General features: G+C 43.6%; 3 protein-coding genes across 3 annotated transcripts; all 3 read right to left on the bottom strand.

Annotated features, from left to right (window-relative positions):
• Window positions 1–2,873: 2,873 nt before the first annotated feature.
• On the bottom strand, window positions 2,874–3,029 carry F5J12DRAFT_727295 (uncharacterized protein; the record flags this gene model as incomplete). Its single annotated transcript, XM_051741796.1, has 1 exon — window positions 2,874–3,029. A coding segment is annotated over one exon (156 nt), but the record flags the coding sequence as incomplete, so codon positions are not given.
• A 159-nt stretch (window positions 3,030–3,188) lies between these two features.
• F5J12DRAFT_727241 (uncharacterized protein) lies at window positions 3,189–3,640 on the bottom strand (the record flags this gene model as incomplete). The annotated part of the gene is made up of 2 exons (XM_051741787.1): window positions 3,189–3,525; window positions 3,555–3,640. Coding segments are annotated over 2 exons (423 nt in total), but the record flags the coding sequence as incomplete, so codon positions are not given.
• Window positions 3,641–10,040: 6,400 nt separating this feature from the next.
• On the bottom strand, window positions 10,041–10,650 carry F5J12DRAFT_786324 (uncharacterized protein; the record flags this gene model as incomplete). Its single annotated transcript, XM_051743419.1, has 4 exons — window positions 10,041–10,129; window positions 10,177–10,382; window positions 10,524–10,540; window positions 10,600–10,650. The coding sequence occupies 4 exons, from the start codon at window positions 10,648–10,650 to the stop codon at window positions 10,041–10,043; spliced, it is 363 nt and encodes a 120-aa protein (XP_051595467.1).
• Between the last annotated feature and the right edge of the window lie 5,523 nt (window positions 10,651–16,173).

Below are 16,173 nucleotides of genomic sequence, written 5' to 3' on the forward strand. Positions count from 1 at the left end.
TATGAGAGAACCAATAGGAATCAGTTCAAACTACTGCAGGACCAAAAGTAGCACTAGCTGTTGCCTTGACAACAAGGGCTTGTTCATGTAGTTCAGTTTTCATGGCACTGAGATATAACCATTTTAAAATGACATGTCATTGGGACACTTTTTTGAGCATGATGTTGTCAGCCATTATCTAGTAAATAACATAATGATTTGACAACTTCTGAAGGATATTTTGCTTCAATCATGCCTGATTATGTAATGTACATAATCTTGAGCCATAAAAGAGGCTTGGTGCCCACTCAGCTAACCCTACTCCACCATGAAATGCATTTTTGCCTCTGCTAGAGCAAATATCCATCTTCTTTCTGAATCTGGCCTTTCTGCTCATCAAATATCCTCTAAAGCTGGTCTGGGAAGGTCTACTGTGGCCAGGGTCATCAAAGAGTTCCAGCTAGATAAGGAAAACCTCAAAATGGTACATTTTCACTGGCTTTCTTCTACTGGCAAAAGGAGAATAGTCTCTAGTGTGACCTCTGGAAGACCTGAAAATGCAATCCAGGCCACCCATATAATAAGAGTGGCCATTTCCTCTCCTTTCTCTGCCCAAACTGTTTGTAGTGTGCTTGATTCTACATCCCTGAAGGCTATAGACAAGCTGGAGAAGCCACTCCTGTCTGGCAAGCACAGGCAACAGGGACTTCCCTTTGCTCTTAAGCACCAAAAATGGACTGGGGAGGACTGGAATAGGGTCAGCTGGTCAGTTGAACCCAAGATCAATAGTATTGGGCTTGACTACAGCTGTCAGGGATGCAGAATTGAGCACACTACAAACAGTTTGGGCAGAGAAAGGAGAGGAAATGGCCACTCTTATTATATGGGTGGCCTGGATTGCATTTTCAGGTCTTCCAGAGGTCACACTAGAGACTATTCTCCTTTTGCCAGTAGAAGAAAGCCAGTGAAAATGTACCATTTTGAGGTTTTCCTTATCTAGCTGGAACTCTTTGATGACCCTGGCCACAGTAGACCTTCCCAGACCAGCTTTAGAGGATATTTGATGAGCAGAAAGGCCAGATTCAGAAAGAAGATGGATATTTGCTCTAGCAGAGGCAAAAATGCATTTCATGGTGGAGTAGGGTTAGCTGAGTGGGCACCAAGCCTCTTTTATGGCTCAAGATTATGTACATTACATAATCAGGCATGATTGAAGCAAAATATCCTTCAGAAGTTGTCAAATCATTATGTTATTTACTAAATAATGGCTGACAACATCATGCTCAAAAAAGTGTCCCAATGACATGTCATTTTAAAATGGTTATATCTCAGTGCCATGAAAACTGAACTACATGAACAAGCCCTTGTTGTCAAGGCAACAGCTAGTGCTACTTTTGGTCCTGCAGTAGTTTGAACTGATTCCTATTGGTTCTCTCATAAATCTTAAATCCTTCCAAAATCACCCAACATTGGGACACTTTTTTGAGCCACTGTAAGTGTCTTACCAAGCTCTGATTTCACTGACATTTCCTGAACAGATAATCATATTCACCTGTCATGACATCTTCCCCTATAAGACAGCAAAAGATGATTACCTCCTGTTATGCTGTCTGCATGCTTGCATCAAGTTTGATATGTGTACCACACTTGAATTGCATATGACAGTGGATGTTGCAGTAGAGGTAGATGGGCAAAGCAGCTACTAGTTTTCATTACCATTAGTTGCAGGCATGTTTATTGTAATACTAGTTGTATGCAATTTCAAAAATTTTGTCTAAGTCTTGAAAAGCTCCTTAGGAGGTGTTGACACTTGTATAGAAAGATTGGCTGTGTGGACTAATGGTAACACATGCCAAAGTCTCACTACTAGTCAGCACTAGACTAACTAACACTGAGTCCTTAGGTTTGAATCCTGATGAGAGCAATAAAAAATACTTAGTAATACTCACTAGTTAGATTGGGCATGGGTAGTAGTAGAGATTTCCATGTAAGGTGATACTAATAGCATAGCATGTAGTAGACAAAGATAAGATAGATCAAAATCAGAATAGAATAGAATTGTGGTCAGGTGATAAGATAAGATTACAAAAGGTAATATAATATAAAATTTTTGTTGCCTTAGTTTGAAGTGTATTGCAATCCTTGGCTCTTGTTGCAATACATACATATGTCTTACAAACATGGTGCTCAAAAAAAAAATCTATTTAAACACACCAAATAGATTATAATATGTCTCTATATGCCCTTATCTGTATTGAACTCTTTTACTTGGAGATGATGATGGATCCATATCCAGTAGGTCATTCTCCCATTCTTCTCCCCAACAAAATTCTTCCAGTGACATATCACTCTGTTGGTGATATTTATCTGCCAGAGAAAATTCTTCAGCAACACATAGCAACTCATCATCCATCACTTCATCCTCATCCTCTTCACCCTCTGACTCCAATCCATCAAACTTCTCCTCATTATCACCATCAATATATATAACATGACCACCCTGCACTATGCTGTGCAGTTCTTCATCACTTGCACCCCAGTTCTCATTAGGTGTTCCAGGACAGCCTCTAAGTTGCCTCTTCCACAAGATGCATAGACCTGCTAGCTCAATGCTCTGCAGTCAAGTTCATAGGCAAGATCAACATCTGCAATGTGTGTTAGTCATGGTAATGCAATGACACATGTCTCTTACTAGCACTCTGTCTGCTTTTCTGCACATGACCCCACTCTTCAGAAAACCACTGTGTCAAAGCTCTTCTTTCCTGCAACAGGTACCTTTCCTCTTCTTCACAACACCTCAGCTCAAGGAGTGATCTGATCCCTGAGCACACTTTTTTATCAGCTAACCATGGGGGTAGTAACCCATCTGAATCATCCTCAAGGCCAATATCCTGTCAAATATCATCATCCACATCCAGTTTGACCAAAGAGTCCCTTGGGATCAGGAGTGGTGCTATTGACCCCTGGGGAGCTTTTCCCTTGTGTATGAGGCCTACAATTTGCAGACACAGATTATTGTAGCTACTGGCAAGCTTGGCTATTCCTGGTTCTCATCACTTCACAGATGTTTCTGTGTGGTTTTGAAGTCTTTGTTCTTCAAGGCAAGTCAAATACAAGGGTATTCATGAATGATGACCTCTTACCACTGGCAGTCTGCCAATATGAGCAAGAACTGGGTACTTGCCTACACTGCCATCAGACCAATGGAGTCAGAATAAATGATTAAGACTCACTTTCTGGTGCCTCTCATCAGCTGCAGTAAAGGACTCATTACAACCCTTCAGCACTGACATTGTTATCCTCATTCCCTCTTCAAGCTCATCCTCTCCATCACCAAGATAATTCTTTTTCAAAGCCTGTCGAATCCTCCATTGGGTTGAAGACTTTGACTTTTGCAACTTGTTAACCTCATGCTCCATAGCACAAATATCTTCTTGTGAAAGAAAGACTGTAGCTGTAGGGTTTACTGGATCATATGGATACTCACTTCTGCGCTTCTGAGTAAAACAAGCATCAATGCAAATGATTGCATCAACATCAGAAAAGCTAGAACAAAGGAAATTTTAGCAGTTAACAAAACTATATCCACCAAGTGACATACCCCATGTTCACTATTATTGCTCTGCCAGCTCTGGCCACCAAAGCACAGAGGACAATGCTGTCACAGGTATAAGGACAGACAGTGAGATCAACAGATTGCAGAGCTGCCATGAATGCATCTAAGCAGAGGAAAATGATGAGGAACACAGATATCTCACCATTTGAAATCAATGCAAATGACTCTCAGCTTTTGAGTCTGGTGACAACCACATGTTGGCAGTTTGTACTCAACAGGACTCTGGAAGTAGTTGGACAGTCATCAATATGCAAGGTACAGCTGAAGGAGGGAACAGATGACAGCATGTGGCCACCACTGCCACTGCTTCATTTTCTCTCAGGCATTCCTAGACAGTGACAAGAGCAGGTCTTGGCTAATATGTAGCCCATCAGTTAAGCAGTTGCAAGCAGCATCATGGGAGAGGTCACATTCACTACTTGCAGAATGCTCTAATGGGTGAGCAGTGCTTGAAGCAGAGTGGCATCAGATGTGTGGGTCAGAGGAATTACTGGGATGTTGTGTGGAAGTGCAACAGCCAGGTAAGGTGAGCAAGCACTCAAAAGGAAGGTAAAGCCCAACAGTTCTGGGAAAATGGCAGAAAGGTTCAGCAACCTGATGGTCAACAAGGACTGTGAGACCATCTGCATGAAGCAAGTCAGGAATCTGGTTCATTGGGCCCATAGCTTGTACAGAGGGACCACACCTAGTAAACTGTTTAGGTTGATGAAAAGACATCTATAAAATTTGGTCAGATGCATAAACTGTCTAGGCAAGTTAGTGGTAGATGATGATCCTGCAACACTTGGTTGCAGGACTGTGACCAGGACACTAAATCCTGGTTGCTGGAAGGCAACCTCAAGATGCCACCAGCATAGAAAAGCAAACTGACCTTTGCACATGACTAGCAAGGGTGATTGGGAAAGAGACAAAGCAAGTGTGCAATGAACATCAGAGAGACAGGGAATGATGGAACTGCAGTCACAACCAATCAGTGACAGGTTTAAACAGGTTTAAACCATTTTTTTGCTTCTTGATGAACAGAATAAGATTGCAACATGCTATGAACATCTTTCATGAAACATACAGAGTAAAATGGTATCAGGGAATGGTGCTCAGCCATGTGATTCTGCCTTCCAAATTTGGAGAGGATCCTTGCACCCTGTGCATTTCTACAGCACTCCATCCATCAGACACTCATTTTGCTAAGTCCATCAATCATGGCTGCCTCTTCATCAATCATCTTGCTTGTCTCATTTGCCAGAGACAGCAGCTATGTATATCTGCCAGGCATTCCAACCAGCTTCTGTCCTGAAGCCCCCTGGTTCATCCCATCATTGTCAGCCCCATCTCATCCCATGCAGCTTGGTCAGTGTGTTCTCCTTGTCAGTATGACTTCCAGAAGGACATTCTTTGGTCACCTCAGGTCTGTCACTCAATTAGCAAAGTCTTATGTGGCCATTTTGGTCTCCCCTCTTGATGAAGCATATGGATTGTTCCTCCCTGCTCCCTGCACTGTCTTTATTCCAATCTCATCCATCATTCTTCCTGCATTGTGACAGCTGCAGCATAGTCTACTGTTCTCCAGCCTCCCTGATTGCATTCATGACAAGTATGATGTGCATCTTGCCTTCTTACTGCAAGATCCAGCAGAAGATGTCCCCCCCTTCTCCCCCTCCTCTGTCAGAGCCCCATTCATGAAGCTTTTGTTAACTTTGCTGAGAGGATGAAAGGGTGGGAGACACAATTGCTTATGCTCCCATTGCCTCACAGACCCCCAATGCCCTAGAGCCCCTTTGATGCCTGACTCATGCCCTTCAATTCTGGAATCAATACTTCCCTATCTGGAAACACCATCCATCTGTCATGCCATCTTTGGGTCTAGAGATGTCTCCACCAAGATCTGACTTGCATCGCCACCCCCTAATGTGATATCAGTGTGCTTACTCAGTTTCTGACTCCATTTGATTCATTCTGTGATATTTTGACTGTCCTTGACTTGTTTATTGCCAATACTTACCAATCTTCTTTGCTTGCTTACTTTTCATTTCTTGCTTACTCAGTCCTTACTCATTATTTACCAAGTGTTTGTGCCTTGTTTGTCACAAGCTGCACTCCCCCCACAGTATATAACCCCCCATGTACTTAGCTACACCCCCAGTGAACCAGAAGCCATTCACTCAGCAGTCAGTTCAGCTCAGCATAACTCATTGTTGAGAGTTGAGGCTCATTCAGAAGAGTCTATCTGTCTTCATTCATATCATTGGTAGTTGAGGCTCTACACAGGGGTCTATCTACCTCCATCATTATCTCAAGCTTCATCCACACTTAGTCAGCAAGTCTGCTTAGTCATCCATCCACTCCTGCATAACTCATCATTGACTTGCACCAGGAGCATATTCTATTGAAGTCCATTACTCCCAAGTACTTTCAGCTGAACACCTTCACTCTGTTCAGCATCCCCTTCTCAATCAGCATTCATTCATCTTCTCCTGTGTAACTTGTCATTGACTTGCACTAGGAGCACCTGTCATCAAAATTTCCCCCACTTTAGGTTTCTCTGCCCTCCAGGTTCTGTGGAGGTAAACCACCACTTGCTCATATTTGTCTTTGGTGTTGGTTTTGGTTGGTTTTCACCACCTTTCCACACTTTGACTCACACCAGTCTCATATGTCACTGTACACCTTCATAGAGACCAGGTTTCCCTATAGTAACATTGCTGTAAGTGAAATGACACAAAATGAAAGAGAAATAATGAGCTGTTGAGCTCAGTGTGTGAATCTCCTTTGTCTCTCCTCCATTGAATGACTTCTATTGCTTTGAATGACCATCTATTGCCAGTGAACCACATCACCATCCCTTGTACTCTTGTTGCCTCTCCTAGTCACTCATATGTACTTTGTACCTCTAAACTTGATAGCATTTGTTTGTACTTGTCATGTACTCCTGTAAAGTCCCAGCAACAAACTTGCTCTCCATTCATGATGAAGAGCACTTGTCCTTCAACTCAAGAATGGACAGTGAGGCACTTGAGTTCATGTGAGTCAAATGGGGTGCTGAATGTGGATAGGATGGATTCAGTGTTGGGCATGGATGTGACATAGGGGCTGAGCATGCACATGGAGCTGCGCAACCTGCAGTGATATTCAGTTGTGGCACATATGGGAGGGAGAGTGCAGTGTAGAGATTCATTGAGCTTTGCTGTTGCACTCTCAGGGTCTAGCCTGAGTTCGCTCAGTGTGGTGGAAGAGTAAGAGGGAGGAGGAACAAGCTTGTTCCCTGCAAGTCTGTGTGCATGCATGATGTTCTCAATGAAGGTACAATTGAACAGATTATTGTTGTCACCAGTCTGGATGTGGGTTTGGCTGCAGTGACACACTTGATATGAACCACCCTCCACTTGATGGTCTCCAGGTCCAAACATCTCCTGGGCATCATTATATGCATCAAATGACTTCTCCAGAAAGGGTACTCACTCATTGACATTCACAACATCAGTGCCAATAGATACAATGCCTGTGGAACTTGTGTAGATGAGCCCACAGACACCAGCTGCAATAGCTGCATCAATGATGGCTCAGGCCTTGACATAGATGGGCAGGTCTTTCATGCCTCACTGCAGTAAAACTGTCCATATGACATGTGCAATGCCTGATTCCTTCAATATACATCAGTAAATCACTTTTGCTGGCCAGAGCTGTCCAGAGCTGTCCAGCACTGGACAGATTCCCTAGGACTACCAGCTCACAAAGTGGTCTACTGATGTATCCAACATGTCCTGTTTGTCTTCAATGTTCCCCAAATAAAATGGGACATCATGATGTCTCTGCACAATATCCAACATGGGGACAGCATCTCCCCTCACTAGTTGTTCAATGATATGTTGACCTATAGATTTGGTTGGTCATCTTGTTCCAGGCCTTCATACTGTAGGTGTGCTGTTGCTTGAAGGTTTGTTGACACTCTGTAAAAACTTGTGTTCCCTAAAATGATGTAGCTGTAAGTGAAACACTTGAAAGAAAAACATAGAACTTGGGCCTTCAAGCCCATTCAGCATGGTCTTGATACACCTTGTGTGTCGTGTGTGGAGTTGCGACTCTGAAATACACTGTTGTGATAGATGCATTCCTTCTTCAATATCATTGTCCACTCTAATATAACCTAACTGTGAGTAAAAAGCTGTACAACTAAAATAAAAACTTGGGCTGTCACACTCAGCATCCATGTCTGTCAAATCTCATATCCTCAGTGATTGTTGCCATAGATTGAACTGTAGTCTTCGCAGTTGTTTCACCATACTTCATTCATGGTTTGTTGTAGCTTTGTTGATACCTTGTAACAAGTCATACTCCCTAAAACAGCATAGGTGTAAGTAAAATGGCTTAAAGGCAAAACTAAGGCTTGGGCCTTGGAGCCCACTTGGTGTGGTCTCTATACTCTTTGCATGTTGCACATCTTGCCATGACTTTGAAATTTGCTGTTGTAGATTGAACCACATTCATCACACTTGTCTTTCTGTACTCCTGCAGGACCTTGGTTCGTAGTTCTTCATAGATTCTCAAATAGCAATAGCTAGGATGTAGGTTGTGCTTTGTCACCTATACCCATTTTCCTTAGAGTAGAAATACTGTAAGTAAAATGCTCTTGAATCAAAATGAAACCTTGAGCTGTAGTGCTCAGTATCTGCACTCATTGTGCCTTGTGTCCATTGAACAGCTGTTCCAGCATTGTGCAGTCTTCAGTCTGTGCTGAGTGTTGTTGTCATTGTCATTCTTTGCACTGCAGTGCCCTGGATGTCGCTCACATGTCATCATTTACAGTCACTTTCCCTAGGATAAAGTAGATGTAAGTAATGCATTCCAGAATCAAAACAGACCCTTGGGCCATTGAGCCCAACATCTGTGCTCATCACACCTTGTCTCCACTGAATGGCTCTTCCAGCCTCACATGACCTTCCATCCTGTAGAACTTTGTATTCCCTAAAACATGGTAACTGTAAGTAAAACACTTCAACAAAAAGACTAAACTCTGGGCCATCAAGCCCAACCAGTGTGGCTTCAACACTGTTCGGATGTCACATGCCTTGCTGTGATTCTGACACTTGCTGTTGTGCTACCCTTGGTAGCTGTCCTCAGGTGTAAGTCCACAAAATCCCTTCAAATGTCTCTCTTTGGGCACTTCATAGTTGCCATAGTTGTTGTGCTGTATATCCTTGTAGCTTCTGTACTAGATGAAAAGAACAATACCACCTTTGAGCCTTCAGCTTGCTCTGGCTGCTCACCCCATTCATAGTAGCTTCATTGGATTGCTTTGCATAGCTTCTCTTCGATGGTCCACTGACTTTCCTTGTAGGTCATCGCAGTCCATCATATCATGGCTGATTGGATGTAGCTTGAGTGTCATCTCACACATCCATTTTTCCTAGAATAGAGTAGTTGTAAGTAAGACATTATGGAATCAAAACGATACCTTGGGCTGTCGAGCCCAGTACCTGTGCTCATTGTGCCCCATTTCCACTGAATGGCATCTCCTATCTCATACATCTGTTGATCTGCTCCAAGTAATGTTGTTGTTGTTGTTGTCACCATAGTTGTCACCATGGTTGTCACAGTTGCTCTTGTTGTACTTCTGGGTGAGCTTCATTTGTAGCTTGTCTTAGAATCTTGAATTGCAATTGCCAGAATGTTTGTCACACATTGTCACAACCAACCGCTATCCCTAGAATAACATAGATGTGAGTAAGGTGTCTCAAAGTCAAAACAAACCATTGAGCCATAGAGCTCCATATCTGTGCTCTTCATGCCTCAATCCCATTGAATGGCACATCCAACATTGCTTGGTGATCGATCTGCACTAAGTCTGACTGTCATTGTCATTCCTTGTATTGTGATCTTCCAGATGTCAGTTGCTCTTCATCATATATAGTCATTTTCCCTAGTGTAGAATAGATGTAAGTAAAATGGTCTAACACTGAAACAAACCCTTGAGCCCTCAGGCTCAGTATCCATGCTCATCATGCCCTGTTTCCATAGCATGGCACTTCCTATCTTGTATGACTGTTTATCTGTGCTAGGTAAGGTCATTGTCATTGTCATTGCTATCTTGCTACTCACTGCCTTTGTCACTCTTGTTGTCATTGCTGTCACTTGTAGTCATGGTAGCTTCCATACAGTACCTTGTTTGCCCCATTCTTCATATCCTTTGATCGCTGCAATCTTGCATAGTTGGCCTGTAATACTAGATGTGTCAGTATGTAGTACTTGAGTGTGTGCAGCCACAATGTGCAGAGTGTTCACATGACTCAGCTTAGTCAACATCACAGGACTTTCTGCAGAAGTCCTAATACTGAGCATGCATGTCAATACTCTCAATGAACTCCTGAATAAAATATATATTGCTGACACTGTGCAGCCACAGAACATTTCAAGTGCGAGGTCATCCACCCTCACCACATGCTTCAACATTTCAACTTGCAGAATTTCTTCCAGTGGCTTCCTTTGTGTGACCAGCTTTGATGGCCTCTTGATCTTGACCCTTCTTGAAATAACCTTTGACTTGGTAAAATTCATGCATTGCAGCATTCTGTGTGAGTCTATGATACCTTTGTCTGCCAACCTTTTTGCTTCAAGACTGTCTGTGAGCTTTCCAAGCTCTTTGACTTCAACTCTTGTGTGCTTTGTGTGCTCTTTGAGCCTTTCTGCTTCAAATTCAAATGGAATCTTTGACACAAGCAGGTCATCAGTTAACTGATGTGCTTCCCAGCTGACTGCAGGAGCTTCGATGGGGTCTTCTTTAAGACTTTGATACCTTATACCAACAGTATCAGTAGCTAATTGAGGACTTTGGTGAAAGCGAAACAAGGGACCCCTTCGAGTGCACTTGCTTGCCTCAAATTTGATTTGGACCTTTGTAATGAGTGGTTCTTCCACCAGTGCTGGTTCAACTCACTCAAGCTCTACTGCTCCCTGTAACTCAGTAGTCAGCAGTTCATTCATACTCAAAGAAAACTCATTCATCTTGAAACAGGCTGCTGCTGCTGCTGCTTTGATGAGCCTGCCAGGACTTCAGTGTTCATTATTTGCCTTCTCAGATGGACTGTGTGGCTGTGCACAATTTGTTGATGCTACTTTTGACACTTTCTCATGTTCTATGTATCCTGATAATTCTGTAGATCCCTGCACATTGGTTGTCAGTGAGTCATGTGTAGCTGTAGGCAGAAAACACTTCATAGGTAGTTGTTGCTCGACCAAACTAGATCTCTGGTCGCTTCAGGGCTCATAGTAGTCTCCCATTGTGAGTCAAAGTGTGGTTCAGTGGTGAAAACCAACCAAAAACCAACACAAAAGACAATGAAAGCAAGTGGTGGTGTGCCTATGTGGTACCTAGATGGTAGAACCTGTTCTTTGGGAGGGTTTTTGCAAGCTACAACACTCAAAGATGAGTGCTGAGGGTTGGGGGTGCTCCTGACGAAGAGGGAGCAAGAATGTGATAGAAAGCAATAGGGTAGACTGCTGTCAGCCTACAGAAGGATGGATGGAGACTTAATTTGATGTCCTAAGCTGTACTGAGCTCAGGGAGGGCTTGGAGCGAAGTATATGGATGATAGATGATGATAAGCGAAGTAGATGATAGCTAGACCCTTAATAAAGTCTCAACTATTGAAGCTGATGAATGATTTACTGAGAGATGATAAATTGCGAGCAAGAGGGGCTCTCTGATGTCTTTTTTTTGCTACCTAAGTACAGTGACTTATATACAGTACAGGGGCATTGCCTATGGAAAACAAGGTGTAAACACTTGGTAAGCGATTGGTAACTGATGAGTAAGGAATGTAAGCGATGGGTAATCATCTTGGAAAGCATTGGTAAGCATTGGTAAGGATAAGTAAGCCAAAAAGCGAAGAATCAGTAAGCAAAGTCAAAAGATTGGTAAGTATTGGCAATAGGTGAGTCAAAGACAGTCAGAATGTCAAAGTATGAGTCAAGCAATGTCAGGAACCAAGAAAGCGCACTGGAATCACATCAGGGGGAGGCTGTGCATGTCACATCTTGAAGAGATTGCTTCTAGGCCAAAGTGGGATGACAGAGAGGCAGCACTGATCTGATGCTGATACAGTACATCCAAAAGTGGACAGGGTGAGTCAGATGTCAACAGGTGTCAAGCTTTGGGGGTCTGTGGGGTGACAGGAGCATAGGGGATTGCAACTTCCCCCCCCAAACCATCCTCTCAGTGAAGCAAATAAAAACTTCATGAACGAGGCTCTGTTGGAAGAGAGGATGAAGGGGGAGCATCTTCTGCTGTATCTTGCAACAAGGAGGCAAGATGTGCATCATACTCATCATGGATGCAATCAGGGAGAGTGGAGAACAGTAGATTATACTGTAGCTGTCACAATTTTGGAAGAATGACGGACGAGACTGGTATGAAGACATTGCAGGGGGCAGGGAGGAAGGATCCATATGCTTCTTGGACTGGAGAGACTGAAATGACCACATAAGACCTTTCCAAGCGAATGACAGACCTGAGGCGACCAAAGAACATCCTCCTGGAGGTCATACTGACAAAAAGAACACAGTGTCCAAGCTGGATGGGCTGAGAGGGGGCAGATGAGGGTGGGATGTACCAGGATGCTTCAGGATGGAAGCTGGTAGGAACTCCTGGTAGATATATGTAGCCATGGTCCCTAGCAAAGGGGACAAGCAAAACAACTGATGTGGAGGCAGCCATATCAGAAGAATTAGCGAAATGAGTGTCTTATGGAGGGAGTGCTGTAGAAACGTGTGGAGTGCGCAAATCCTTTCCAATCTTGGAAGGTAGGATCACGTGGCTGAGCACTACAAGCGAGTGTGGGAATGGTTTCAGTGTCTGCAGAATTGGTGGAGATACGTCGAAAACCGGAATGCCATACACGGGCACTTAAGAATTTTACTGGCGCTTAACCTGCCTCCTCCTTTTTCTTTGGCATTGAACCTGTTCTTGTGCGAGGGATGACTGCCGACATTGCTGGCTGTCCTTCTTCACATGAGGGCTATGGTCTTCACCTCCATTCATCAGCTACATCCATGTCCACCTCACCAAACACCTTTGGTGTGTGACAGCACATGAAACTCCTGAGCCAGTACAAGAATGAGAATGATGAGGGAATGACTTACATCAGGCCAGTGGGGCCAATTCCCCTTTCACTTGCCATGGTACTGGACTGGTGCCATGCATTGGTAAGTCCTTTGCTACTCATGAACATTCTATCCCTAAACTATCTGTAGGATGAAGGGCAAGCTATGTTGTCAGTTCCCCCAAACCTTGAGTCTTTCAATTGGAGCAACAAAGCGCCATTTTTGCATCCAGCCTGCAAAGTGCAAGCCCAAGCATTGCAAAATATTGACATCAACTCTATTACCAGTGTTCTCCTTCTTCAGACACTTGCAAACTCCAGCCTACTGTCACCCAGTGTATCTAGAGCCCACACTTCTCCAGTTCCACCTCCTGTGACACCCACATGCCCACCACTGGATCCTCCCATTTCACCACCCATCCCATCTCCATCTCATCTCTCCTGCTTTCTTTGCTATGCTGAAATGAACCTCAGTGTTCACAATGCCACCCTCTATGAATAGGAACTTGAACTCCAGTCAATCAGGCCTGACATCCTCATGGATATCAATGACCAGACACTCACTAGGGCTGGTATCACCACTGGTGACATCATTCATCTCAAGAAGGGAAGTTTACGTTGATGGAATGGTCCTGATGTGAAGAAGAAGTGTAGCAACACTGGGGCATCATCAGGCAATGAGTGAGTGGGCCAAGCCTCATCCCCACCCACCAGGCCATCAAAGAAGATCACATATGAGAAGCAATTCAAGGATGGTGGTGGGTGTCATTTCACAGCATCTCCGATGACAATTGACAAAGACAATGATGGTAGCAAGCTGGCCCTGCTCAACTATGACCTTTATTGTCACTGTGAGAGTCAAGATCAGTGGTTACCTGTGCCCTGGGGTTTCATTGTTGATGAGACTGGGGAGGAATCAGAGGATGACTTTTTTTCTACATAATGCCTACATACCTTGCTTCATGTAACACCTATGTCATATACATAGGTATCATATCAATTGCAATGTTGGCCTAGAGGCTGTTTTTCACATTCATACTATGTTGAACCCACATGCAAAATCAACTGGTAATTGAAGGGGGGAATCTACTTAGACACAGCAATACAGTCACTACACTATGTACCAAGACACACAGAAATAACCCTCAGCCCTTTCAGGCATAATACTTTGACATGTGCAAACAATCACCATCATTGATAGGTTGTCCAAGTGGCAACACAAGTATGCCTTGATCATAGAAAACACTTGCTTGATGGGGTTGTAGTCTGGTGAGTATGGCAGGAGATAGATCAACTTGCAAGCTGTGAGACATCAGCAGAAGAAACATCAATTGATTGATAGTGATGTACAATGCATATCTTCAACTAACTTGTGAATTTCTTCACCATGGTGAATGTGGCAGTTGTCCATAATAATAATGCTGCAGGGGCCAGGATATGGGTTGGTGAAAGGCATCTGTTGGATAGATTAGCATGTACAGGCTTGAAGATGATTCACTTATGACATGCTCCTTCAAACATCACAGAAAACACTCTCCATCAACAGTGCCCTTGATGATATCATATGTGATGATGCCATCAAGCATGATGGCAGGGAGAATAGAGTAGTGCATTCCATGTATGAAGTACCTCCTGACTTGGCAATGTAGACCTGTGACCATTTGCCCGTGCAGGCAAGTGGAGTTACACTTGTCCTTGGAAGTTTCATCAATGAAGACAAGCATATTTGGGTCTGGCACTTCTGCTGTGATGCAATTCATGTAGAGCACATGTGACTCCTCATTCCTCTCAGAGGCAGATGTGGAGATGACCTTCTGAGTGATGTGGAGGCCCTGAAGAGTTTGAGAAAGTGTAGATGGAGTGATACAAACTTGACACTTGAGCCAGAGCTCCTCTCAAAGCTTGTCTAGGTAGATTGTGCTGCAAGTGGTAGAATGGTGCATTGTTGGGATGGAATAATGATGCTTGTGGTTATTACATGAGTAGTGAGTGGAACAGAAGGAAAATATCAGAAAAGAAGATTGGTGTCATGCTGTATCATGATAAATACCAGGTGGAACGAACCATAAGGAATATGCAACAACCAATACAGAGAGAGTATGTACCACTTCATAATAATGTATGCATGCAATGGTAGTGAGCAGAGACTTGAACAATTCAGACTCTGTTCATGCAGGTCTCATGCATGTGATTGAAAATGAACCTGCACAACAAACCCTTGAAGGGCCAAACCCCCCCCCCCCTCAAGAATGAACTGTGGTGAATGCTGAGACAGGGGAAGGAACTGGACGGAAGATGTAATAATAAAAACAGAGGAAATACATCACTAATAAGTGGAGACTCGAACCCCTGAAGGCCCAAAACAGAGGGAATACATACCACTTGGTAATGGAATATGTGTGCAATGGTGGTAAACAGAGAGCCTTGGAAGATGAGCTCTGTTTGTGTGGGTTTCATGCATGTGATCAACAATGAAACATCAGTAAATGCTGGAACAGCAAGAGAAGAGTAAGGAAGATGCAACAACCAAGACAGAGGAGATATGTACCACTTGGTAATATGATACACATGTGACAACAGTGAACAGAAAGGCTTGGATGATGCCATGACTCTGTTCCTGAGGGTCTCATAGACACAATCAACAAGAACCTTTGAAGGCTCCAAACCCCCAAGGGTGCCAAGCCCTCAACTCTTGTGGACAACCATGCCAAACAGTTGGGGCAAGAACAGATGGAGGTCAGTAACAACATGTCCATGAACAGATCCCAATCTTGAAACCTTTGTATTTGCAATATCTCCACTTACCTGCACCAGGTGGAAAATCCATTAGTAGTTGTGTTGTTGGTTACACTTGAGCCAAATTAAAAATAAAAAGCAAAGCTTTATACAAAACAGGTATGTTTACAGGGTCACCATGAAAAATACTCTGGTCAAAGTATGCCAACACTTGTCTGCCAGGGACAGATCCCTTGGTTCCACATCCAGATGTCTGCAGACAAGAACAGTGGCAGAATCAGGGGTGTTGGCAGATGTTAGATGTATTGATATGGGGGGAGTGGGGACCTCCACTCTGATGGGGGAAAAGGGGAGGAAAGGGACTGCAGTGGTGCCCTCCTGACAGGATGATGACATTGAGGGAGCCAAACTCAATGGAAATGATGGTGCTATGGGAGATGATTACTGTCAAGGAACAAAAATCTTGGAAAATTGCCCACCTTCATGCTGGGATCTCGAAAGTAAGATGTCAGCATGGGTTGCAGCATCAACTGTGCTCAGTTCAAGATGTGAAACAATAGTGATTAGAGTGCCTGCATAACCCTTGAATGTTAGCTATCAGACAGTGGTTAGAAAATCATGCACTTAGGTTGATGGCACTTATGCTTCAGCCATTATTGAGTGAGGGTGGCTGGCACATAGTGAGACAAGCATTGGAAGGGAGAGGGAGAGAAACACAGACAATATTGTAAGTCAATAGGCAGACCTCCA

The sequence above is a fragment of the Pisolithus orientalis genome (assembly GCF_024613125.1).
Source record: "Pisolithus orientalis strain OTSU chromosome Unknown F5J12scaffold_54, whole genome shotgun sequence".
Classification (NCBI taxonomy): domain Eukaryota; kingdom Fungi; phylum Basidiomycota; class Agaricomycetes; order Boletales; family Pisolithaceae; genus Pisolithus; species Pisolithus orientalis.